The sequence below is a fragment of the Microcaecilia unicolor genome, chromosome 4, assembly GCF_901765095.1.
Source record: "Microcaecilia unicolor chromosome 4, aMicUni1.1, whole genome shotgun sequence".
Taxonomy (NCBI): domain Eukaryota; kingdom Metazoa; phylum Chordata; class Amphibia; order Gymnophiona; family Siphonopidae; genus Microcaecilia; species Microcaecilia unicolor.
In genome coordinates, this window is record NC_044034.1 from 29,062,901 (window position 1) to 29,090,193 (window position 27,293).

Consider the following 27,293-nt stretch of genomic DNA (forward strand, 5'->3'; position numbering starts at 1 on the left):
AGAAGTAACTGTGGCATACCACACATTCATTTTCTGCTGTCGTAACTTACTGCTAAGTACAGCAATGTCAAAAAGCTTTTCCCCCTTCCTGATTTCCCCTATTATTGCATAAATGTCACAGTGAATGGGTTTCTGATCTTTGTGTCGTGAGAACAAGGAGAGCGCCCTCCCCCCCAAATCTCGATACTGACGCTTTCCCAAAGAGGCAGAAAATTTGTGCGCTGTGATTACCCAGTTATCCATCTCAATCATACAGTTCTTCCACGCATCCAGTGCCGGAGGCTCTGCATCAATCCAAACTCGCAAGATACATTTCTTAATTAGTACCATTGCCAGCAATACGAATTTGCACTGCATAGGCCCCAGTCCAAATCAAGTTTGGTCCTATGTGGCTTACAGTGTTTTTTTTTCTCATCTTCTAGAATTCCCTTTGATCCATGGTATAGTGTTCTTGGAGAAACGTTGGGCTTAACTACTTCACTCTTATGTTAAGGTTGAATATAGGGCAAGGCCCAGATTCACCAGGGTTGGCTGCAAATCAAGCATTGGAGGTGTTTTTAAGTCAGCTGAATCTAATTATCGATTACATTTGGTCAATTGGTTGTTAAGGAAAGGAGCAGTTATTTTTCACGAGGGTGATAAGAGTATTGGATAACTTAGTTCCTTAAATAAATGAAGTAATAATTTATCCAGTGTGTTGTGTTCATTCGGGTTCCCTTTGTCTAATACTGCATTGCATTTTGTTACCGTTCTGTGTGACATAAATGCAATTAGGGGAAATCAGGAAGGGGGCACGTTTTCACATCAATGTACCTGGTTAGCAAACTGGGAAAATGCCAACTTCGCCCAGGCTCCACCCCTGGACCACCATGGTACGTTCCAGACAAACCACTCGGTGTTACCTGGGTTTTCAGCAATGTTGTCCAGATAATAACCATTGAATATCTGGGTATGGACCTGGTGAGAGGGACTTACCCAGATAGGAGCCATTCCTACCTGGATAAGACCTGCTGAATATTATTTTCATACAATAGTTTAAACAGAAGCATTTCCTTTTTCGTAACTTTAAATGATTGGGTGCAAAAATTCCCCAGAGTGTGTCTTGCATGCCTTATAGCCTGGGCAGGAATAACAGGGGAGAATGAGATAATTTGTTTGGTTTTTTTTCCTGATGGCATCTACCATATATCTCAGACCAACTAAAAAGCCATCTAGATTAGAAGTGTAATTACACAGAGGAAAACAGAATACTTAAGGGTCTTTTTTTACTAAGGTGCACTGAAAAATGGCCTGTGCTAATGTAGGCGTGTGTTTTGGACGCGCGAAGGTCCATTTTTCAGTGCACCTGCAAAAAAGGCTTTTTTTTTTTTTTTGTTTTTGGCCAAATATGGAGGTGCAGCAAAATAAAAACTGGCGTGCGTCCATTTTGGGCCTGAGACCTTACCGCCACAGATTGAGGTATGAGCAACGCTTATTAAATAGCCGTTGCAATATTTTCCAACCTCTGTCCATTCTTAGGATGTTGCGCCTTTTCCATGGACGGTTCCAGAGTTCCAGAGTTTAACTATTCTTTTTGAGTGAAAAAATATTTCCTCCTATTTATTTTTAAAAGTATTTCCATATAGTTTCATTGAGTGTTCCCTGGTCTTTGTACTTTTTGAAAGAGTGAAAAATTGATTCACTTCTACCCGTTCTACACCACTCAGGATTTTGTAGACCTCTATCATATTCCCCCTCGGCCGTCTCTTTTCCAAGCTGAAGAGCCCTAACCAGTCTTTCCTCAAATAAAAGTACCATCCCCTTTATCATTTTGGTCGCTCTTCTTTGAACCTTTTCTAATTCCGCTATACCTTTTTTTGAGATACATTGGCCAAAATTGAACGCAATATTCAAGGTATCACTGGTATTATGCTGACATCGTATATATGTTATGTTCTTCCAAGCTGTTTAGTATGGGTATTGTTTGTTCTGTACTGACTTATATTTCTGTTATGATTCTTCTGTGGTGTTAAATGTGTTTATTTCTGATACTGTTTCATATTAGACCTATTACTAGGTTTCAATTTACCATTTCCAAGTTTACCTTATGGATTGTATTTATGTTTATTTTTGGTCATTTTACTATTGTTATGCTGTTAACAAAATTGTAAGTCTTATGTTAAACTGTACCTGCTGTGCACCGTCTTGGGTGAATCTCTTCATAAAGTGGTTAATAAAATCCCAATCAATCACCAGACAAGATTTAAAGATCTGGGTTTCCTATCCAGGGCTGCCGAGAGCCAGAGCTGGGCCCGGGACAAGGCCGCCCCCGGGCCCCCCCACCCCACCCGAGGTCATAGTCATCGCAGCCGGCCCCCCCCACCCGAGGTCGCCGGGCCCCCTCCTCCACCCACTACCGGGCCCTGAACTAACCTTAAACGCCTCCTTCCTTTCCTTTCACCACCTTCGCGGCAAGCAGCAGCAGGGCAGACCTCTCCTTCCTTCTGTGCTCCGCCCTCGCGGACGTTACGTCAGACGAGGGCGGGACATGGAAGGGAGGAGTGGCCTGCCCTGCTGCTGCTTGCCGCGAAGGTGGTGAAAGGAAAGGAAGGAGGCGTTTAAGGTTAGTTAGTTCGGGAGCGACGACGGGCCTGACTGCGGTGGCGCCGGGCCCCCTCCGGAGGCCCAGGCCTGGGGACTTTTGTCCCCCCTGTCCCCCCCTCTCGGTGGCCCTGTTCCTATCACATTATAAACTATAAACGTTATACTGCTTTGTCACCCTCTGATCACCCATCTCTCCCTGTTCCTTACTCCCCACCCCCTACCTTTCCCTATTAGACTATCACTGGAATACTTTTATGTTTCACTTATATATTCTGATATTTGGCATCTTTTACTAAATTTCTGACCTGAATTAGGTATGGTTTTCAAAAGCTGGTCAAAAACTAGTTAAGTTAGGGCCCCTTTTACCAAGCTGCGGCAAAAGGGGGCCTGCGCTGGTGCCGGCAGCGTTTCTGACGCATGCTGAGGCCCCCCCCCTTTTACTGCAGCGGGTGAAAGGTAGGTCTTGCTTTTCTGCAGGAAATGGCTGAACGGCAAGTAAAGCACATACAGTGTGGCCATTTGGGGGGGGGGGAGAGCCCTTACCGCTACCCATTGAGGTGGAAGTAAGGGTTCCTGCGCTAACCCGGCGGTGACCGGACAGTGCAGGGTACTACACACCAGCGCTACATAAATAGATATAACGGCACACTGAGGGTGGGTATTTTCTTTTTATTTTATTTCTATTTAATACTTTTAAAGCATGGATGCAACATGTCTTGAATAGGATGTTACTACTACTTATTTCTAAAGTGCTACTAGACGTACGCAGCGCTGTACACTTGAACATGAAGGGACAGTCCCTGCGCGACAGAGATTACAATCTAATTATGACAGACAAACAGGACAAACAAGAGATAAGGGGATATTAAAGTGAGGATGATAAAATAAGGGTTCGGAGTAAAAAGCAGCATCAAAAAGGTGGGCTTTTAGCTTAGATTTGAAGACGGCCAGAGATGGAGCTTGACGTACCGGCTCAGGAAGTCTATTCCAGGCATATGGTGCAGCAAGATAAAAGGAACGGAGTCTGGAGTTAGTAGTGGAGGAGAAGGGGGCAGATAAGAGAGATTTCTGCCTCGCCTCACCCCATGCTTGGAATAAACTCCCTGAGCCCATACGCCAGGCCCCCTCCCTGCCCATCTTCAAATCCTTGCTCAAAGCCCACCTCTTCAATGTCGCCTTCGGCACCTAACCACTACACCTCTACTCAGGAACTCTAGACTGCCCCAACTTGACATTTCGTTCCTTGGATTGTAAGCTCCTTTGAGCAGGGACTGTCCTTCTTTGTTAAACTGTACAGCGCTGCGTAACCCTAGTAGTGCTCTAGAAATGTTAAGTAGTAGTATTTACCCCGTGAACGGTGTTCCCGGGGAGGAATGTAGGGAGAGATGAGAGTGGAGAGGTACTGAGGAGCTGCAGAGTGAATGCACTTTATAGGTCAATAAGAGGAGTTTGAACTGTATGCGGAAACGGATAGGAAGCCAGTGAAGTGACTTGAGGAGAGGGCTAATAGGAGCATAACGACCCTGGTGGAATGTTAGTCGTGCAGCAGAATTTTGAACAGATTGAAGAGCAGAGAGATGGCTAAGTGGGAGACCTGTGAGAAGCAAGTTGCAATAGTTCTCACATTAGAATTGCCCCAAGGCTACCTGGAGTGCCAGTTTGTTCTACCTGTACCCAGTAACACAGCCGTTTCTTAGGCCATTACATCTGCCAGTCACCTGAAGCAATGTCCTTTTGGGCAGGAGCCTTATGAAAATACCAACCTGGAAACCTTTTCTTGGACCATTTTCCATCTCTTGCAGCAGAACAGACCCAGTGTTTTCTCAGCTGTCACCCAGTCGTCAAAGCACTTCTTGGCTATCCTTGGGAAACAACCATATTGCATGAGATAAGGTGACAGCATCCTTAGTGCCAGCACAAAGAGCGACTTCGGCACTTCTTCCCTGGATTCAATACACACAGCCGACAGATGACGAGGAGGAGGAAGACAGCTGCTCTTACTGTCTCTTGCTGTCTGCTAAACATTCATCCAGTACGGAGTATGTCTGAAATTCACAACTCCCACCTCCCCCCCCCCCTAAAACACCCCCACAGAAAAATACACTCCCGCCTACATAGGTGCACAGCACTTCAGTTTCCATTTAAGCAAACAAGGCAATGGGGAAAGTGTGCCAAAGTACAGCAAAAAGGAGCACAGTTTTCAAAAGATCTTTGTCCCTCCATTTTGAACTTTAACATGGAGAAAAAGCCATCCCGAACCAGATGACGAGCAACTGACCAACCTAGTCTGTCCGATTCTCTTCCTCTTTTGAATAGATGAGCATATAAATCCTCATTTCTAAAGCAACACCAGTTTCCTTCGTGTTTTTTTTACTTGTCTCTGCTGCCACCCCACCACCACCTTCTACATCAGGTTAAAACATGCCCATTACATAAGAACACAAGAGTAGCCATACTGGGTCAGACCAATGGTCCATCTAGTCCAGTATCCTGTTTTCCAAACAGTGGCCAAGCCAGGTCACAAGTACCTGACAGAAACCCAAATCATGGCAACACTCCATACTACAAATCCCAGGGAAAACAGTTCCTTCCCATGTCTATCTCAATAGCAGACGATGGACTTTTCCTCCAGGAATTTGTCCAAACCTTTTTTAAAACCCAGATACACTAACTGCTGTTACCACCTCCTGCAGGCAAAGAGTTCCAGAGCTTAACTATTCGTTGAGTGAAAAAATATTTCCTCCTATTTGTTTTAAAAGTATTTCCATATAACTTCCTCGAGCGTCCCCTAGTCTTTGTACTTTTGGAACGAGTAAAATCGATTTACTTCTACTCGTTAAGGTTACTGTATTGCAGGATCTACACCTGCCCCATCAATTAATGCAGCTTTGTTCAATAGGCAGATCACACCAGTTCCATCATTTAGATATCTTGGGAGTTATTATTGACTCAGCACTATCCTTTTCGTCTTAGGATTTCTCAAATAATTAAATCTGATTTTTCTTCTTTTTACGCAGATTATGACCAGTTTGTTCCTTACTTGACTCTATTTGCACATTTCTGTATGGTTATGTGCACTCTAGATACGACTACTGTAATATTGTGTATGCCGATATAACCAAATCAAATATGAAAAGGTCACAAACTGCAGACCTGCAGCTCATCTTCTTTGTAAGGCAGATCATTATGATCTTGTTTCACAGCTTCTCCAGTGCCTCTCTATTGAATTTAGAGTTGAATTCAAGGTCCTCATTATTTATTTAGATTTTGCTCACACCTTTTTCAGTAGTAGCTCAAGGTGAGTTACATTCAGGCACACTGGCTATTTCTCTGTCCCAGGAGGGGTTCACAACCTAAGTTTGTACCTGAGGAAATGGAGGGTTAAGTGACTTGCCCAAGATAACAAGGAGCAGCAGCAGTGGGATTTGAACCGGCCACCTCTGGATTGCAAGACCAGTGCTCTAACCACTAGGCCACTCCTCCACTACAGCAACATTCCATGTAGAATCTCAAATAGTAGCAACAGAATCTCCACTAGTAGCAACATTCTATGTTCCACTGCACTAACCACTAGGCAACTCCTCCACTAGCAACATTCCATGTAGAAGCCTGCCCTTGCAGATCAGCAATGCGGCCGCGCAGGCTTCTGTTTCTGTGAGTCTGCTGCACGTACGTGCAGGACGTCAGACTCACAGAAACAGAAGCCTGCGTGGCCGCATCGCTGATCTGCAAGGGCAGGCTTCTACATGGAATGTTGCTAGTGGAATAGCAACATTCCATGTAGAATTTCAAATAGTAGCAACAGAATCTAAAACTATTATTTATTGATTTAGATTTTGCTCACACCTTTTTCAGTAGTAGCTCAAGGTGAGTTACATTTAGGTACACTGGATATTTCTCTATCCCAGGAGGGCTCACAATCTAAGTTTGTACCTGAGGCAATGGAGGGTTAGGTGACTTGCCCAAGATCACAAGGCACAGCAGCAGGATTTGAACTGGCCACCTCTGGATTGCAAGACCAGTGTGCTAACCTCTAGGCCACTCCTCCACTCAAAGTGTTATACACCAACCCCCCCACATATCTGGCATCCTTCATCATCCCATATTCTCCTTCACACAGTCTGCAGTGCATTCTCAGAGATAACAGAATGGTCATTCCTAGTCCTGCTAAAGCTAGGCGGAGTCTACACAGGTTATGCTATCTTTTTTAAAAATTATGTCGGGTTGTAAAATGTCTAGTACTACCGATAGTGCAGTAAAGAAACCGTGGAAATAAACATGGGTTTTGTGATGTCATTTGGGGTCCTGACCCATAGTTTGAGAAGCTCTGCATCAGTGGCATAGCCACAGGAGGGCCGTGGGGGCTTGGGCCCCCTCCAGAACTGCACCACCACTTTAAATGACTAGTGGGATGCAGAGGCCCCGCCAGCCAAAGAAATGGAACTCTTGAGTCATTCCCCTTCTCCTTGCACATGCTCAGTTTGCACAAGAACTGAGCATGCTCAGGGAGTCCAGAAGTCTGTGGCTGGAGGCACGCTACCAAATTCTGTATTAAGGAAGCAGCGCAAGGAGGAGGGGAGCGGCTCAGGAGCTCCATTTCTTTGGCTGGAAGAGCCCCGGCATCCTCGCCAGCAAAGGTATGTTTAGCATGCATGTGGGGGAGGGAGGAATGTGTTACACCCCTAGTTCACCGTAGGGCACCCCCAAAACTGGAGGGCTGGCTATACTCCTGCTCTGGTGGGATGCGAATGTTTTTAAACAAATAAATACGGGGTTCCGATTCTGACTCGATTCAGCTTGTACATTTACAAATAAAACCCAGGCTGATTAAATTACAGAATACAGCATCATGGTGCATCACTTTAAGTGATGAAATGGGGGAGGTGGGTACCTTGGGTGCCTGTGTTAATAGTCTTTCATCTTCACCTAGTGATCACAATACATCAGTCTAAAATCTTACAAAACAAACTGTCCCTCAAGACCACAAATTACTCTAAACATAGTGACTTTCCCAGGGCCAGATTAAGTCCAACTTAAGCACAACCCAACAACGATACCCCTTGACCCTACCATTGCTCAACTGACAAGACATTAACACTTATTGAGAAATATAATTATTGTATGAAACAAATCATCATATATATTTATGATTAGAAATACACTGAAATTCATGTTGGATAATGAGTATGGCAGACAGCAGTGAAAGATTTAAGGGCATGATAAGGCATCAAGAGAAAGGGGAAGGGTTTTTCCCCTATGTGCTTATTTTGCATAATGGTTAATCCAGTACTGCACTTCCTCATGGTTCTACCCCGTGTGGGGCCACAACACCTCCAACAATGAGCAACCATGAGAAACAGGGACAGATGCCCCAGACTAACTTTTCATTCCAGCCTCTACTCTCCCCAAAACCCGAAGCAACATTGGTGGCCCTTTCTATTACAAGGGAAGGGATTTTGGATTTAGCTCATGTTTTTGTTCCTAGCTCAAGGTAAGTACAGTAGACATTTTCCAGGCCTTGAAGGGCTCACAATCTAAGTGTGAACCTGAGGCACCAGAGGGTTAAGTGACTTGCTCAAGATCACAAGGAGTCACAGTTAGATTTTGAACTCTAGCTTCCCTGGTCCCCTGCCTGCTACTCTAACCACAGTCTACCCCTCCACGTCACTAGCACACAGGTGTATGGAGGTTCTAGCCACAATACTTTGTGTCCCCGACACCAATCATGGGGAAGGTGGAAGGGGGGCATCCACTGATAAGGATATTCTTTCTGGTAGAAAGGAAATCACTATAAAGCCAATGTAAGAATTTTGTCTGAGATCACAGAGTGGGTTCAAAACCTGGATGTCAAATCCTCCTGAAAGAGGACAGAACTGTATAGAAATGTAACCTCATTTTTATCATGGAATGCAAGGGGGGGGGGGTAACGAAGAGGAAATGATGCTTATGGACTATCCTTCTGACTAATTCAGGAGTCCATGAAAAAGTACGTTGATTGGTCAATATTTCCTATTCAAAGGTTTCCATCGTTGCTGGGTGCATGCAAGTACCATCCTGCTCTCTCTCACAAACAAAGCGATTCCTCACACCAGAGCTCATTCATTGTTGAACGGCAGACTTCAGTAACGAACTGTCTTGTACGGGAGCACTTCATGGTCCCAGGCTGCATTTCACAAGATGACAGACATACAGGCCTAGGGTTGTCTCTCTATTATACCCCATCTGCAAGTCACAGAATGTGGAAAAAGCTGAGACAGACATAACTTGTGCCATCTTTCTTCATTTGGAAAAGCAGAGAGAGGGGCGGTTTAAGTAAATGGTTCCTCTTTAATATAATAAGCCTCCATCTGCTAAAGGGAGGCAGACTCTTACAATCTGATTTTTGGCACCACAAAAATTGGCTCTCTTCACAATTTTCATTCCTGTATGGCTCCATCTTTGAGTTAATGTCTGTTTTTCATCTCCCAGACAAACAATCAAGCTGTTTTACTTTTTTTCTTACATTTTATGCACTCATACCGATTATAAGCACTCTCAAGCAGAGTCTTGGTTCAACCCCACCCCCCGTAGGCCTTCCTAGATGAATAAGAACAGAGATTTCCTCAAGAGGGTCCTGCAGTGTTCCAAAACTTGGCAAGTAGAGATGGCATCTTCCCTGCCCTTTAAATATGGTGCCAAAGATTCATCCCATACAACGAACTACATTAGCAGTAAATGAACCGGAGACGAAGCAAGAGGCAGCCACAGAGTATAACGGAGCTTATTTACTAAGCTGTGCTAGCTAACACGGAAATTAACACTTTAACCACTTCCATTTGGAAGGCAGCAAGGAATGGGACTGTTAATGCAGAGACGGTTACTGTGTTCTGTTAACTCCCATGCATAGAAAAAAAAGTTTTACACATTAACTGAGTGGGAAACTGGTGGGAACGCCTGTTTCAGAGTCCTAAAGAGACCTAACAATAAGCCACTAGGCTGGCATCATCATAAATTAGCATGTCCCCAACAGTTGATACAGTGGTTTTGCAGCTAGTGAGGCTCATTTTCAAAAGCCCACTGTCACGGTTAAGGAAGGTGAGCACCAGGGGTATAGCCAGACAACAGATTTTGGGTGGACCTAGGTAAGAAGTGGGTGGGCACCAAGTGTTCCACTTCCCCCCCCAACCACCCAAAAAAATATCTCAGCTGGCGGGAAAATGCTTCTTTCCACCTTGGCAGTCTGCAGCAGGCATGCCCCGAAAACTGAGCATGTGCAGGTGCCGGTATCATGGAGAGTAGCGTTTTCGTTAGCATCAGGGGGAAGTCTTCAGCTGGTGGAGCTTGGGATCCCCACCAGATACCACTAAACGTGTGTTACTGTTGGGTGGGCCCTGGCCCACCCGTGCCTACGCCACTGGTGAGCACTTGTACTGTGGCGACGCTGACTCTACTGGTCCTCACTGATAGTTGCTGACAGGACTGCCTGGCAGAGACTGGGAAGCGGGAGAAGGCAGGACCTGGTTCGGACTGGCCAGAAAGCAGGAACTAGGCAGCGCCTCACACCGACTGGATGGAACATGACTGGCACAGTCCAGCGGTTGGCTCTACAGTCCAATGGAGGAGTGGCCTAGTGGTTAGAGCACCCGGTCTTCACATCCAGAGGTGGCCGGTTCAAATCCCTCTGCTGCTCCTTGTGATCTTGGGCAAGTCACTTAACCCTCCATTGCCTCAGGTACAAACTTAGATTGTGAGCCCTCCTGGGACAGAGGACAGAGAAATATCCAGTGTACCTGAATGTATCTCACCTTGAGCTACTACTGAAAAAAGTATGAGCAAAATCTAAATAAAAGCTCGGGGTTGGCCCTTGGGTAGAAGGTTCACAGACAGATGAGAACAGACAGAGAAAGGCAGGGACACTGGAATGAATAAGGCTAGGAGCAGCAACAAACAGGACTAGAAGCAAGAACAAACAGAGCTGGAAGACTAGGCCAAACAGGATTGGGAGCTAGAATTAGCGAGGCAAAGTAACAGCAACTCTGGAAGCCTATTGCCGAAGAACTGTTGGGAGTGTAGAGCACTTCCTTATATGTCCCTAGCCAGGAAGTGAGGTAATCTGTCAGCACCCCATCTAGGGCTATAAAAGGGAAGTGCAGCAACCAGGAAGTAAAGGCTCACAGGACTCTTAGGCATGGCATGCATTCTTTCCAATTTTTGTGCTTTTTTTTGCACTATTTTGGATTTCTGGCCTGACAATGGCCTCCGTATAGTATGGGGATATTATCCTACACATCATCATCATTTTTTTCTTAATGTAGTGCTATGCTAGGTAGAGATCCTGCAGTATCTCCTATGCATCCATCACTGACCCTTTAATGAGGTAAACCATGATTGCTGCTTTTTGCTGATTATATAGGACATAGCTGCTAAAAGGATTAAATTTAACTGTTCTACTGGTTATGCAGGCAGATAATTAAATTCTCAACCAGCTTACATATAAGAAACATAACCAGGGTACATATAAGAAATGTATGTTAATTAGCACCTTTAGTAGTATATATGATAAATTGCTTTAGTAATTAAATAAGCTTAGCTATTAATACCAGATAATATGTGAAATTGTTTTTCAAGTCCTTGATCATTCAAACCCTCTTAATAACTAACTACAGTTTAAGCTATCAGCATATTTAAAGTTCCTGTTAAAATCTGATTCAACCTGCCCTTAGATTGGTTGATTTTAGAATGATCCTGTCTCCTCCACTGTTCAGGATGTTCTTCTGGTCAGGCAACAGGCAGAACTATGGCAGAGAGAGGTGGCAGTGTTTAAAACTTAAAAGGAATTTGCTGTTATTAATTTATGTTAGTTTTTCATACAGAGATATGTAGAAATTGTTTTTCCATGTGATAACTCAGCTACATAATAAGGAAAGGCATTATCATCATATCTATGTTGTTTGAATATTCTAAGATGCTCATATTTTTTTTTTATTACATTTGTACCCTGCGCTTTCCCGCTCATGGCGGCTTACATGGGGCAATGGAGGGTTAAGTGACTTGCCCAGAGTCACAAGGAGCTGCCTGTGCCTGTGTCTGAAGTGGGAATTGAACTCAGTTCCCCAGGACCAAAGGCCACCACCCTAACCACTACTCCACTGTTGCTACTAGTTGAGATTCTACATGGAATGTTGCTAGTATTCCACTAGCAACATTCCATGTAGAAGTTGGCCCTTGCAGATCACCAATGTGGCCACGCAGGCTTCTGCAAGTCTCTTCTGTGAGTCTGACGTCCTGCACGTCAGACTCACAGAAACAGAAGCAGAAGCCTGCGCAGCCTTCTACATGGAATGTTGCTAGTGGAGTAGCAACATTCCATGTAGACTCTCCAATAGTATCTATTTTATTTTTGTTACATTTGTACCCTGCGCTTTCCCACTCATGGCAGGCTCAATGCGGCTTATATGGGGCAATGGAGGGTTAAGTGACTTGTCCAGAGTCACAAGGAGCTGCCTGTGCCTGAAGTGGGAATCGAACTCAGTTCCTCAGGACCAAAGTCCACCACCCTAACCACTAGGCCACTCCTCCGCTCTATATTAAGTCTATCATTGGTATTATGCTGACAACATATATATCTGTTACTTGAATGTTCTTCCAAGCTGATTATGGTATTGTTCGTATTGTACTGAGATTTATCATATTTCTTCTGCAGTGCTGTTACATGTGTATATTTTTGATACTGTTTCACGTTAGTCCTATTATTAGGTTTCAATTTGCACTCTCCGCCCCCCCCCCCCCCCCCCCGAGGAACATAGCAGATCAAAATATGAATTGTGTTGGAGTTTAATATTTCTGATGATTTTAGAGCACGAGGGCCAAATTCCTTTATCATCTTTGGACTACAGCAGTGCAGTGCAGCACAGACGACTGGAGTCTCTTTAATCAAATATTGAACATTTCTGGATCAACATACATCAATGACATTTTTTGCATGCTGTACATCAAGAAATTAAAAAAAAATGTATGAAGTTAGAAGGGTCTTTAACACATAAAAAATATAGTCAAACAGCTTTTTGGTAGGAGAGTGATTATACCTTCATAATCTAATCTTTGGTGTTTACAAATTGTAAATGTAGGCATTCATTTTCTAGCTAATCAGGGGTCCCGTGAGAGTAGAGGAAAAAAAATCAGTGTTTATCAGCATTTTTGGCACCACAAGTACCTTTTCTAGTGGAATCAAATACGTGCATGCGTCACTTAGGAGTCGTCAGTGCAGAAAGGACACAGAAACTGAAAAAGAGGATAAGCGACAAGTCAGGGGAAGGGTGAGACAGTACGACACAGGTGGCGTTTTTCTGGTGTTTTATTTATTTTTGCAGGGTAACATTGAGGCGTATTTTCGAAGCACATAGACTTACAAAGTTACAATAGTAACCTATGGAACTTTGTAAGTCTAAGTGCTTTGAAAATGAGCCCCATAGTAACATAGTAGATGACGGCAGAAAAAGACCTGCACGGTCCATCCAGTCTGCCCAACAAGATAAAATCATATGTGCTACTTTTTGTGTATACCTGACCTTGATTTGTATCAGTCATTTTCAGGGCACAGACCGTATAAGTCTGCCCAGCACTATCCCCACCTCCCAACCACCAGCCCCGCCTCCCCCCATGGCTCTGCCACCCAATCTCAGCTAAGCTTCTGAGGATCCATTCCCTCGGAACAGGATTCCTTTATATTTATCCCACGCGTGTTTGAATTCCGTTACCATTTTCCTCTCCACCACCTCCCGCGGGAGAGCATTCCAAGCATCCACCACTCTCTCCGTGAAAAAATACTTCCAGACATTTTTCTTGAGTCTGCCCCCCTTCAATCTCGTATCGCGCCCTCTAGTTCTACCGCCTTCCCATCTCCGGAAAAGGTTCGTTTGCGGATTAATACCTTTCAGATATTTGAATGTCTGTATCATATCACCCCTGTTTCTCCTTTCCTCCAGTGTATACATGTTTTATTGATGCCTATTGGTTAAAATCTAAAATGAGAAGCCCCAGTTTTAACTCCTAGTGCATGTTGTCCTGTGCATATGTTAATAGCAGTTATGAACACCCCCCTCCTCTTCCTCTTTAAAACATCAGTTATTTCACATTTAGGTATATAGTTAGCTAGGGTCTAGGGTCTGTTCTTTATTTTCAATTGTCCTGCCAGAACTTCAGCCAGGCCACCTTTTATATTTTCCATACGTAAAAGAGATATCCAGTGTATTTTTTCTAGTGAAAAAGGTGCCTGTACTCAAATGCCAGGCCACCCTTCAGGGATGGGGTGATCACCGAGGGACCCACCCCACAATAGCCAGGCCCCCTGCAACCAGTTACAGAATCTATGACAAGGCAGAATTGGTGTGTAGAGCCTGAGCTCTTTCATTAAAACTTGGAAACTATGGGTCAATTTTAGCAGACAATGGAAAAGGTGCCAGTACTCAGTACCCCTGCATAAAAAGCCCTGGCGATATCTGTCAGTGCTTTGAATTCAGTTAAAAAAGTGTTCAGGACCTACATTTTCAGAGCCTACAGCTTCAGAAAATCTAGCAAACATTGTTTTACATTTTCAAACCAATTTTGTATCCTAGCTTAAAATGTTGCAACAGTTGCCATACATGTTAGAGGAGAATAATCCGAATCACAGTTATCTATTGCTAGGGTCCACTTTAGGAGTCAGCAGTCAAGAAAAAGACCTGGGTGTGCGGCAGTGGCCAGTAAAGCAAACAGAATGCTAGGAATTATTAGGAGAGGATGCAAAATAAGACCAAAAATATTATGATGCCTCTGTATTGCTCCATGGTGCGACCTCACCTTAAGTATTGTGTTCAATTTTTGTTCGCCGTATCTTAAAAAAAGATATAGCAGAGTTAGAAAAGGTTCAAAGAAGAGCGACCAAAATGATAGAGCGGATGGAACTATTCCCGTATGAGGGAAGGCTAAAGAGGTTAGGGCTCTTCGGCTTGAAAAAGAGACGGCTGAGGGGGGATATGACCGAGGTCTACAAATTCCTGAGTGGAGTGGAATGAGTGGAGGTGAATCGTTTTTTCTGTCATTCAAAAAGTACAAAGACCAGGGGACACAATGAAATTGCATGGAAATACTTTTAAAACAAAATAGGAGGAAATCTTTTAACACTCAAAGAATAGTTAAGCTCTGGAACTCACTGCCTGGTTCAGATCCCACTGTGGATACCAGTGATCTTGAACCCTCCATTACCTCAGGTGAACAGACTGTAAGCCCTTCAGCGACAAGAAAAGGTCTTCTGTACCTGAATAAAGTTCTCACCTTGAACTACATCTGAGAAAAGATGTAAACAAAGTCATACATGGAACTACAGAACCCAATCTCTCTTTCAAACACCACTGAATTTCCATAAAGCTGGTTATGAAGAAGCCAATACTTAAAATACAGAGTATAGAAAAAGAAAAAAAACCACACCATAATATGGCTATCCAAGCCTTGTTAAAATATTTCTAACCTGCATTATCTAAATAATGTAACAGCTTACATATAAAAAATTAAGCAACAAACACAAATAAGCAATAATCCTAAAACTCAGTAAAATAAGCCAAAAACAAGACATCAATTCCCTTACATCTTTAAAAGCAGTTTCAATATTACTTTTTTTATTAGTATTTATGAAGTACAGTTCTGAAAACACCGATTCTAGAAAGGTCGCCAAAAATTGTGCATGCAAATTTAGGTGTGGCCCTGATTTCTGCACGTAATTTAATAGAACAAGCCAATTAGTGCCAGTAATTGCCTTTAACAAGCAATTATTGGAACTAATTAGATTTAATTGGGGATTACGTATGGCCTGAAAAAGGGGGTGCGGTTTTTGAGTTATACATGTAATTATAGAATAACAGTGCTCCGTGTGTAAATTTAGGTGCGGGCATTTGCACCACGTATTCGTTGGTGCAAAACTTTATGCATGACCTGTCCTGCTTAAACATTTATTCTTTAAACTAAGCCAAAAACTTTAGGCGCAGCTTATAGAATATCGCTTAAGCTGTTTTTGTCAGTGTTGATTTTTTAGGTGTCATTTATAGACACTAGCTCTATATGACATACAACAAAATAAAATACCACATATCATCACAAACATATAAAGCTAAGCCCAACAAGTTCCCCACCCCTCCCGTACATCTTCCTAAATGGACTGGAGGAGTGGCCTAGTGGTTAGAGCACTGGTTTTGCAATCCAGAGGTGGCCGGTTCAAATACCACTGCTGCTCCTTGTGATCTTGGGCAAGTCACTTAACCCTCCATTGCCTAAGGTACAAACTTAGATTGTGAGCCCTCCAAGGACAGAAATACCCAGTGTACCTGAATGTAACTCACCTTGAGCTACTACTGAAAAAGGTGTGAGCAAAATCTAAATAAGTACATACCTTTTCAGAGCATGGCTAGGTTGGTGTACAGAAATCCAGTGGTGTAGGAAGGGGGGGGGGGCGGTCCGCCCCGGGTGCACACCGCTGGGGGGTGTCGGCTCTGCTGGTGCACTGCCCTCTCTGCCCCGGAACAGGTTACTTCCTGTTCCGGGACAGAGAGAGCAGTGAACCAGCGTGGAGCCGACACACCCCAGCAACATACAGTCGGGGCGGATCGGCCCTCCCGCCCGTCCCTCGCCGCAGGTATGCGCTCCGGGGGTTGGGTGCGCCGTGCTGCACCCAGGGGGGGGGGTGCGCAGCGGCGACCTGCCCCGGGTGTCAGCTCCCCTCGCTACGGCTCTGCAGAAATCTGTAAAAAGCAGCTCTTGATACTGCTTTGAAGTTTCAATATGACTTTTTTTTTACATAAATGTAGATGTTATGGTAGAACGACATACATTATGTGTTTCAATGTTCACTCCTCTTTCAAATGCAACTAATTTTGCATGTTGGAAATGTAGTATTCATATAGTCTGTAGGATCGGATCTTGCAGCAAAAGTGGATCCAACTCTAGCCAATCACAGTTGCATAATTAGGAATGCAAGCTCACGTCACCTCAGGCAGTGGTCCGACACTGTAGAGTGGTAGTTTCATCATCTACAATGCGTAGAAGATGCCTGGAAAGTGGGTTGAGAGGATATAAAATAAGAAGAAGCTGTTGTTGACAGAAGCACAGAGACGTACAGAGACAAATGAGCAAAGAGATACCCAAAACAGACTTGTAAGATGTGGGAAAAAGTACTTTCCTGCCTTTTTGGAGACCAGGCTCGCACAAATGTAAGGTGACTCCAAGTGAAACTTTCAAACATTCTGGCTTGCATGTGTCTGTCAAGCATCCATTGAAAATCTCGGCTTGAGGTTGCATGACAAGTGGTGTTGGACATCTACAAATCGTCAAATGGAATGGTAAATGCCGAGGAATACATTTAGATCCTATAGAAGTGCATGATTCTCATCAGCAGAGAAACTTTTTCCAGGTGGTTACATATTCCAGGATGATTAAATGCCCCAAGGCCACCAAGCAAAAATTGTTGTTGACTGGAAGAAATCCAAGAAGATTGCTACCTTCAGTTGGCCAACTCACTCAGACTTGAATCCAACGAGAACTTGCGGCATGAAATAGCACTGGAAATATCCAAGTGGCATCCTGTATCAACGAGAACCAACAGGGATACTCACTGTAGCTTGAAATCAAGTGGACGCCAGCCACCATCTTCCAAAGTTGGTCCATGCATTGCCTGGATTGTGCAAGGCTGTCTGCAAGAGTATAGGCTGACCTATCAAATGGCCATTTTCTTGCCACATTAAGAAAAACCCCAACAACCTAAAAGTAAATACCTTTATTTTAAATTCTATAATATCACGGACACAACATATGAATAGCAGCTGAGCCACACTGAAGTTGCAATGTATGGATCAGTACCTGCGTTTTATGCTGTTTCACATTTGTAACATGCATTTACGACAGAAATAGCATTACAGAATCATTGTGAAGAAGCCAGCCAGAATAACCCTAAATAAGAACAATTTTAAAAATGGAAACAAATGCCAATACTACTGAACTTCCGCATTGCAAACACCCTGTTCGGACTTTTGCACACCACTGTACACATCTTCATGTTGGGAGAGCATTCTGCATCTGTGACGTGTGAACGGAGAAAGCCCTGTCCACCTTCTCAACCACCCTGTGCCTTGGGTTAGATAAGCCCCTCTCCACGAGACTGTGATGCTCTGCCTGGCACATTAAAATACAACCTAGACACCAGATAGAAAGGGATTAATCAAGGACGCAGTTTGGGGGGGGTGGGGTACGGCAATACCCCCCCCCCCCCAAAAAAAAAACTTCAGGCTAGCATTAGAAAGAGGAGAGTCACACAGGCTCTAGTTCATCAAAATGTGGCTACTGCTTGTGCTGTCCTGTTCCCTGTTCTCTGCCTTACAGCCCAGCTATCTCCCTTTCAGCCCTTCCTTCCTCCAGTGCAGCAACAATAGATGTTAAAACCCGTATCAAACACTGCAGAGCCTTCATGCTCCTGTGATGCTTAGGCCCTGCCATCCCACAGAAATGGAGAGATGCTGGAGCTGGAGGGGAGAGAGTGCACCCGTGCTGGGAGGAATGGAGCAGAAGAGGGAGAAGGGGCAAAAGTGGAAGGGAGAGGAAGGTGCGGGGGGGGGGGGATATGGAGGGAGAGGTAGGAGATGCAAGAAAGGGGTGGGAAGTGCGAGTTAGTGGGGAGGTGAGGAGCAAGGGGTGTGTGTGAGAGATCGGAGGGAAGAAGAGAGAAAGGAGTTGCATAGGTAAGATATCAGAACAGGATCCTATATCATAAGCAAAAGAAAGATGACACCAAGATGAAAAAAATCTAAAAGAAATGCTGAGAGAATAAAATAAGTAAGGGGAAAAAACCCTTAGAAATCAGAGGAAATATGGAGAGATTAAACAAATTAATAGAGAAGGCCTAGATAAATGAAATAAAGGCAATAAATATTCAAAACTGAAAAAAGGTGCAAAAAATGTTATTGTATGATCCTGCTGCAGCTATGACTGATCATGTGGGAAGGTTGAGGCTGGTGACAACAGACCTGGGAGGAGGGAGTGGGATGAAAGTGATAGTGTGTGTAGGTGGGTGAATGGAAGAGGAGGAGGGGAGAGAAGGCTAATAGTTGTCAGTCAATCTGAGGGGAGATTCCTCCCCCCCCCCCCCCCCATGCCACCAATCTGAATTCCCTACTCCTTGCTCCCTCTCCCCTAAACAAAAATCAGGTAAAACTATGCCTATGGTCCTAACCCAATTAAATACCACCAAAAACACATTTTCAAAGCACTTAGACTTCCAACGTTCCATAGCAACATATGGAACTGTGTAAGTGCTTTGAAAATACGCCTCTATGTAAGGAAAGTTGTAAGTCTAATTGCTTTGAAAATACACTTCTTTATATTGCACCCTAATCTTAACTGGAAGCTGGTGGAGTTGGCTCAAAATAGGATGAACATGATCAAACCTTCTCAAGCCATACAGTGGTGGAAATAAGTATTTGATCCCTTGCTGATTTTGTAAGTTTGCCCACTGACAAAGACATGAGCAGCCCATAATTGAAGGGTAGGTTATTGGTAACAGTGAGAGATAGCACATCACAAACTAAATCCGGAAAATCACATTGTGGAAAGTATATGAATTTATTTGCATTCTGCAGAGGGAAATAAGTATTTAATCCCTCTGGCAAACAAGACCTAATACTTGGTGGCAAAACCCTTGTTGGCAAGCACAGCGGTCAGACGTCTTCTGTAGTTGATGATGAGGTTTGCACACATGTCAGGAGGAATTTTGGTCCACTCCTCTTTGCAGATCATCTCTAAATCATTAAGAGTTCTGGGCTGTCGCTTGGCAACTCGCAGCTTCAGCTCCCTCCATAAGTTTTCAATGGGATTAAGGTCTGGTGACTGGCTAGGCCACTCCATGACCCTAATGTGCTTCTTCCTGAGCCACTCCTTTGTTGCCTTGGCTGTATGTTTTGGGTCATTGTCGTGCTGGAAGACCCAGCCACGACCCATTTTTAAGGCCCTGGCGGAGGGAAGGAGGTTGTCACTCAGAATTGTACGGTACATGGCCCCATCCATTCTCCCATTGATGCGGTGAAGTAGTCCTGTGCCCTTAGCAGAGAAACACCCCCAAAACATAACATTTCCACCTCCATGCTTGACAGTGGGGACGGTGTTCTTTGGGTCATAGGCAGCATTTCTCTTCCTCCAAACACGGCGAGTTGAGTTCATGCCAAAGAGCTCAATTTTTGTCTCATCTGACCACAGCACCTTCTCCCAATCACTCTCGGCATCATCCAGGTGTTCACTGGCAAACTTCAGACGGGCCGTCACATGTGCCTTCCGGAGCAGGGGGACCTTGCGGGCACTGCAGGATTGCAATCCGTTATGTCGTAATGTGTTACCAATGGTTTTCGTGGTGACAGTGGTCCCAGCTGCCTTGAGATCATTGACAAGTTCCCCCCTTGTAGTTGTAGGCTGATTTCTAACCTTCCTCATGATCAAGGATACCCCACGAGGTGAGATTTTGCGTGGAGCCCCAGATCTTTGTCGATTGACAGTCATTTTGTACTTCTTCCATTTTCTTACTATGGCACCAACAGTTGTCTCCTTCTCGCCCAGCGTCTTACTGATGGTTTTGTAGCCCATTCCAGCCTTGTGCAGGTGTATGATCTTGTCCCTGACATCCTTAGACAGCTCCTTGCTCTTGGCCATTTTGTAGAGGTTAGAGTCTGACTGATTCACTGAGTCTGTGGACAGGTGTCTTTCATACAGGTGACCATTGCCGACAGCTGTCTGTCATGCAGGTAACGAGTTGATTTGGAGCATCTACCTGGTCTGTAGGGGCCAGATCTCTTACTGGTTGGTGGGGGATCAAATACTTATTTCCCTCTGCAGAATGCAAATAAATTCATATACTTTCCACAATGTGATTTTCCGGATTTAATTTGTGATGTGCTATCTCTCACTGTTACCAATAACCTACCCTTCAATTATGGGCTGCTCATGTCTTTGTCAGTGGGCAAACTTACAAAATCAGCAAGGGATCAAATACTTATTTCCACCACTGTATATATATATATATTTTTTTTTTTAGATTTTACTCACACCTTTTTCAGTAGTAGCTCAAGGTGAGTTACATTCAGGTGCACTGGGTATTTCTCTGCAGTGGGATTTGAACCAGCCATCTCTGGATTGCAAGACCTGTGCTCCAACCACTAGGCCACTCCTCCACTATAGCAACATTCCATGTAGAATCTCAGATAATACCAACATTCCATATAGAATCTCAAATAATTTATTTAGATTTTGCTCACACCTTTTTCAGTAGTAGCTCAAGGTGAGTTACATTCAGGTACACTGGATATTTCTCTCACAATCTAAGTTTGTACCTGAAGCAATGGAGGGTTAAGTGACTTGCCCAAGATCACAAGGAGCAGCAGTAGGATTTGAACCGGCCACCTCTGGATTGCAAAACCCATGCTCTAACCACTAGGCCACGCCTCCATCATGTTTAGTAAGTGCATTGGAGATCCTTCTCCAGCAAAACCCAACAAGGCATTGCATATACACCTAGCCATCAGGATAACGATCAATTAAAAATGTAAGGCATGCACTGCAGACAATAAGCTAAAAAGAGGGAATGACTTGCCTAAAGCAATAGGCTTTCATTTTCTGCCTGAACATCACAGTACGACTGACTAGCCTCAGTTCTAATGGCAAAGAACCTCCTAATACTGGCCCAGGGTTTCCACCAACCTGATTTACTGGAACGATGGGACATCTAAACACACACTGATCTTCAGATCTTAACAAAGGCTCAACCCCCACCCCCCTTCCAAACTATTACCAACAGAAATCTCTCTGCCTCTCTAAAATAAAAACTGGATAACCAGTTCCTTATTGTACTAAAAGAGGTTTTTCTTTGTTCATCATTCATGTGCTAATACATAACTAAAGAACCAATAGGTTACACAGTCCAGAAGGGAAGGGTCAAACAGGTTGGGAATCGGCAGAAGGATATGTTTATTAGCACCGTGAAATGTGACTTCTCTATAGATCCAAAAAAAGGAACACAGGAGAAGAGACCCTCCACTTAACTCTCCATTGCCCCAGGTACAAAACTCAGGGCCCTGTTTACTAAGCAGCGTTATAGGCGCATTAACCATGCACGTGCCTAGAATATCTCTATAGGCACCTATATGGTTAGCGTGCGCGCTAAATGTAGGCACACTAAAAACACTAATGCACATTAGTAAACAGGGACCTTAGATTGCGAGCCCTCTAGGGACAGAGAAAAGTACCTGCATATAATGTGTACAACACTGCGTATGTCTAGTACCGCTGTAGAAATGGCTAGTAGCAGTTGAACATACATGACACTAGAAGAACAGAGGTGGCCAAAAGGAAAGAAGGACAACCAGGTACAACTTGGGCTTGGTCTCGGTCTCGGCACAAATGCTTGCATTGGGGGGGGGGGGGGGGTATCACGCAACTTCCAAGGGAATTGGTATAGCACAGACAACACAGCACTGTGCTCGTTTTCCACAACTATAAAAAGCTCCTTAAAATACTTAGCCTTGCAGTGGGAAACCTGCCCTACCAAAATGAAACTGAAACTGTGCTCTACCACCAATTCCTTTGGAAGTTGTGTGACTCTTGTTGCAGGCATTTGTTGGGTCAGTGAGATTTTTGGTGAGATCTCCTGGTTTTCCTTTTAGCCACCTCTGCTGTTCTGGTTTGGTGTCCTCCCTAGATTCAGCCAACTTGTTACCCAGATTCAAAATAATACCCTCTACATAGCATTTCCACCCATAATAAAGCAAAAATAATGTGTCCTATTGCAGGCTTCAACAAGGAAAGGAGATGCTGGAAAGCGATATAAAAGGACACCTTTCACAAGCAGACTTATATAAAAAAAATACTTTATCACATGTTGTTATAAAAAGTATTTTTATAGGTAAAGCACCTTGAAAATCTGGTTAGAAGTTTCATATAACGTAGCTGTCTTGCATCAATAAGAGAAGATTTCCGATCGAATGATTATTGTAGCAGAGGCCCAAGGACTTTAAAAATACACACACAAAGTTGGCAAGTTTCTATGGTTCTTGAAGGCAACATTTTTTCATTATACACAGGGTCAATGAGAAAACAAAACAGCAGTGTAGGCAAAGAAGAGCAACAATGACCAAGGAGTACGTCATTAAAAAAAAAAAAAAAAAGACAAATACAATGAGTTTAGTATAATGTAGCAGTGTTATTCAATACCGACAAGGTGCTTTGACGTCAAAACAATGTACAAGGTCATATCTACTGGCCCAACATAAGAGTTACATGAACAGCAGCACCAATGAAGAACATGACCTCAGTCTGGAAAGCTCCCCTGGCCTACTAAGATGACTGTAATGTAGACAGTTACAGTTTTCTCCAGGGATCAAAATGGCACTCTAACATATCAAGTCAACTCAAACAAAACAGGAACAAGCCTCTACGTCGAAACAACAGAACAAAAGAGGAGAAGAGGATGACATGAATGACAGATCAGCCTCGGAGACGTTATCACTTTATTGAGAAAGCACCAGTAGAAACCGACCCGACACGGGCCGTGTTTCGGTGGGCACAGCCACCTGCGTCAGAGGTCACAAATCTTGAAATGTGTAAATGGAAAGAATGGACAACTCGTTGATGCACAATCCATTGGGCGTCAAACAATCAAGGCAAAAAAATTGTCAAAATAGATGGAGCCATAAAATAGTCAGCTACTGATGGCAACTTGAGCGATTTTGTGGCTTCGGCTATTTTAATGACGGTTTTTGCTTTGATTGTTTGACCCCCAGTGGATTGTGCATCAATGATTTGTCCATTCTTTCCATTTACACACTTCACAACTTGTGATCCCTGACGCAAGTAGCTGTGCCCACCGAAACATGGCCCATGTCGGGTCAGTTTCTACTGGGGCTAACGTCTCTGAGGCCGATTGTCATTCTAACATATCAGACAGAAAACTGAACACAGCAGTTGAAATGGATAGCAAGGTATCCTGCAATAGCAACCATCATTGAGGAAAGAGACCCCTCCAAAATAAAAACATTCAGGTACAGAGAACTAAAACAGCAAGACCATCACCCATAAATGGTTCTAGATCTGCAGTCTCACATTGACATCCTGAAACACTCTACCTTCAGGAATAAGAGGGTTGAAACTGACCCGATACGGCCCCGTGTCGGGTCAGTTTCTACTGTTGTAACTCATACACAGGTTCCAAAGGGAAATAACTTAGCAATCACTGATTCACTGGAGGGGGAGGGGAGAAAGGAAACCTGAAACTCTCTCTCCATTTCATGCATGTGTCCTCTGTGTAACAGGTTCACTGCCTGAAGCTTTATAGTAGGCATCTGATCATCTGGCTTTCTCAGCCAGAACAGTTAATTGACGTCAACTCTCTTGAGCAGAAATACTGTGGACGTAGTCAGGGGTGCACACTGGGCATCCTTCTAGTGCCTGTAATACCGAGGTGGGTGTCGCTGTAAACACAAGTTGAGAAAGATGGAATGGTACTGTGCATTTTCTCAGCAGGAAGGATGAAAGGGCAATGGGTGGTTTCTTCACCACACCACCTTCCTCCCCATTATCCCCTAATACCTAGAAGAGTTTCATTCATTTGTATTATGCATTGTTTCACTGTTATTGCATTGTTCCTGAATTGTGTTGCATGCTTTTAAGTGTTTTGGTAGTAAGGCATGTTGGAAATGAAATCTCATGTAAAAAAACTTTCAACCTAGGCTCCTACAGCACAATTTGGCCATCTTGCATTTATAACATAAAAAAATCTGTGCCTCAGGTTAGGAACCTTCACCCTCCACTCACATCAACAGTGTTGAACTGTTTATCCCGTTTCATTCAGGTTTCAGACAGAGTCCCCAGTAACCCCTGGCTGTCCTTTTTCATATAACCTCTCTTTCTTTCCTTTTATAGCAGGAGTCCTCCTCGGGACACACACAAGCACTCAGGTTTTTAGGTTACCCCCAATGAAGGCGCATGAGCTAAAGTTGCTTGCATCACCTCCACTGTATGGAAATTTATCTCATGCACACTCATTGAAGGTATCCTGAAAACCTGAGCTGAGAAGCACGAGCAGGTCAGTTCAGTTGTTGACATCAGTGTTCTCCAGATATGATTAAGCATTTTGAAGTCTTATTACTAAGATGTGCTCAAAAGTGGCTGGTGCTGTTTGTAGCACGTGGGTTTACCACGCACAGCGGCCACATTTCGTATATTTTCCTGTAATGACCATGCACTAATTTCCCAATTAGCATATGGCCATTACCGCGGGAGCCCTTACCACTACCTATTCACTAGGCCGTAAGGGCTCCCGCGCTAATCAGGCAGCACGCATTAACCGATCACTGCAGGGTACGTCAATTCTCTGCCCATAGACACGCCTCCTGTGCCAAAAAATAGAAACTAATTTTTAGCAGAGGATTAGCTGACGCTGAACAGCACACTACCGCGGGATGCCTCAATGTGTCCCGAAGCAGTGCTTTTTGGTGCTTACCACGGCTTAGTAAAAGGGTCCCTTTGAAAGTTGGACCCACCACCACCATTTTCCAATCAGCCACCTAACTTAACCCTTTAGTGTCCAATGTTCCCGTAATAAGCCATATAAGAACCAGAAGCATAGCCAGACCTCGGCAGGAGGGGAGTCGAGAGCCCGAGGTGGGGGGGCACAGTTTAGCCCACCTCCCCCAGCCGCCGACCCCCCTGCAATTTTGGACCCCCTCCCACCACCGACGCCAACGCCGCCAGGTACCTTTGCATGGCTGGGGTCCCCAGCCCCCGCCAGCCGAAGTCTTCTTCAGCACCGGTTGATGCCGGCGCCTTCGCTGATGATCTGTTTCTGACTCCCGACGTCTTGCGTGCACGTCCTGTATGTAGCCCCATGCAAGACGTCAGGAGTCTGAAACACTGCTGATGGGGGTTGGGGACCCCTGCCAGCAACGGTACCTGGCGGCAGCGGGGGGGGGGGGGGTTGGCGGCATGAAGGGGTCCAAAATAGAGGGGGCCAGGGCTTAATCTGTGGGGGCCCATGCCCCAGTGGCCCCACCTAGCTACGCCCCTGAGATGGAAACAGATTGATGGGAACATTGGACACTAAAGGGTTAACCAGGCCTTGGCACAGGATAGACCTGTCAATACAAATTTCGTGGTAAGGGCCAATCTACCTAGTAGTTCAACATACAAATAGACATAATTAGTATCATTCTGACACCATATGAAATTAACTTCCCCATGTTAGTCTAGTCTAGGAGTTCTGCTTGCTTGAGTCTAGTTTCACTACGGTTACAATAGCCCAGTACTCTGCAAAATCCCCGAGTCACTCAATAAAAAGATTCACTCCTGGACGTAACTTTTCGCACACTTCCCAAATTTTGCAGAATAGGTCAGCGGGGCTCAAGGCTTTTATTCCTCATAGTTAATAAACTGGGGGTCGGACAATTTTATACGACAACCCAGACGTTTTCGAGCGCATTAAAGCCCCTCTTTTAGTTCAACATAAAAACACGTTCCTTGTGCTGGACTAACTTTGAGAGACTCTCAACCCTCCTTCGCCTCATTAACTTCATCTGCAGAGGAGGACCACGCCAACGTTTGCAGCAGCACCTTCGCTGACCTTCTAAAGCCCAATTACATATTCCCAACCCGATCCCCGAAAGGAGGGCACTTAACGGGTTGCAGAGTCTCCCATCAGGACCCGGGGAAGAGCAGCTAAGTTCACACTCGCTCTCTGCGGATAAACCTGCAACACAGCCAAAGGCAGCTCAAATGTTTATTGACCTCGCCTTTGTCTGAACCCAGCCAGGAGGTTTATTTCTAAGCACAGACTCCCACCCCCCCACCCCCTCCTTTCCCGAGCTGCTCAGTACAAGTTGACCATAAGTTGGAGCAGAGCCCCGGGGGACGGGTGAGGTGGGAGCTCTGTTTAGGTCTGGGGCAGGTGCAAGGCGCAGCCTGCGAGGGCTGGGCTGCTTTTCTTAGACACGGATCTAGCAATAGCAGCACATGCAAGGGACACCAGACAGGTTAGTCCCGCTTACTCCCCAGTCATTAGGCAGCCTTGTGACCCGGTGACAAGTTACCACCGTTCCTAACCGGCCTGCGCCACTCTGCAACCGGATCCCGAGAAAGAGGCCAGGAAAAAAAACAGCTCCTCCATCCCCGGATCCAAAAACGTCTAAAATGTTATTTCAGGACAATCTGCAGCGGCTGAGCCGGATCCACCCGCGGTGCTGCTTTTTCTCCACAGGCTGTGGCAGCGCGTACAAACACCGAGGAAGGACGTATATTTCTTGCTAACACACTCCCCAACATGACACAATCAGAACAGCAGCGCCTCCTGCTCACTTACATATCTTCGTAACTTTTTCTCCGGGGGCGACTTTCGCAGCCAGCCCGAGCAGACCACTTCGCCTCCGCTCATCCCCGACACCGACGGGCTAGGAGGATGGTTTCCCCCCTAAAATCCGCAGGCATCCAGGATTTCCCCCCCCACTCTTCCTTCAGTCCCTCAATCCACCCATTCAGCCTGGGAGATGGCGATCCCCCCCTCCTCCCCCCCCCCTGCTGTCATCCACAGGCAACACTAGATCCTCTGTATCTCGGGCTCTGAGGTTTGACAACGATCGCTGGGTCGTATTTATTTATTTATTTATTTTGTACTCAGCTGCCTCTGC

The 27,293-nt window shown here is 44.8% G+C and overlaps 1 protein-coding gene across 1 annotated transcript in view; it reads right to left on the bottom strand.

The window, feature by feature from the left end:
* GAB2 (GRB2 associated binding protein 2) overlaps window positions 1–27,065 on the bottom strand; it is a 258,715-nt gene extending 231,650 nt beyond the window's left edge. Inside the window, exon 1 of the mRNA XM_030200086.1 lies at window positions 26,969–27,065. Coding sequence (XP_030055946.1) covers window positions 26,969–27,040 — 72 coding nt within the window. The 5' untranslated portion in view covers window positions 27,041–27,065. The remainder of the gene's footprint in view (window positions 1–26,968) is intronic.
* Window positions 27,066–27,293: the final 228 nt, after the last annotated feature.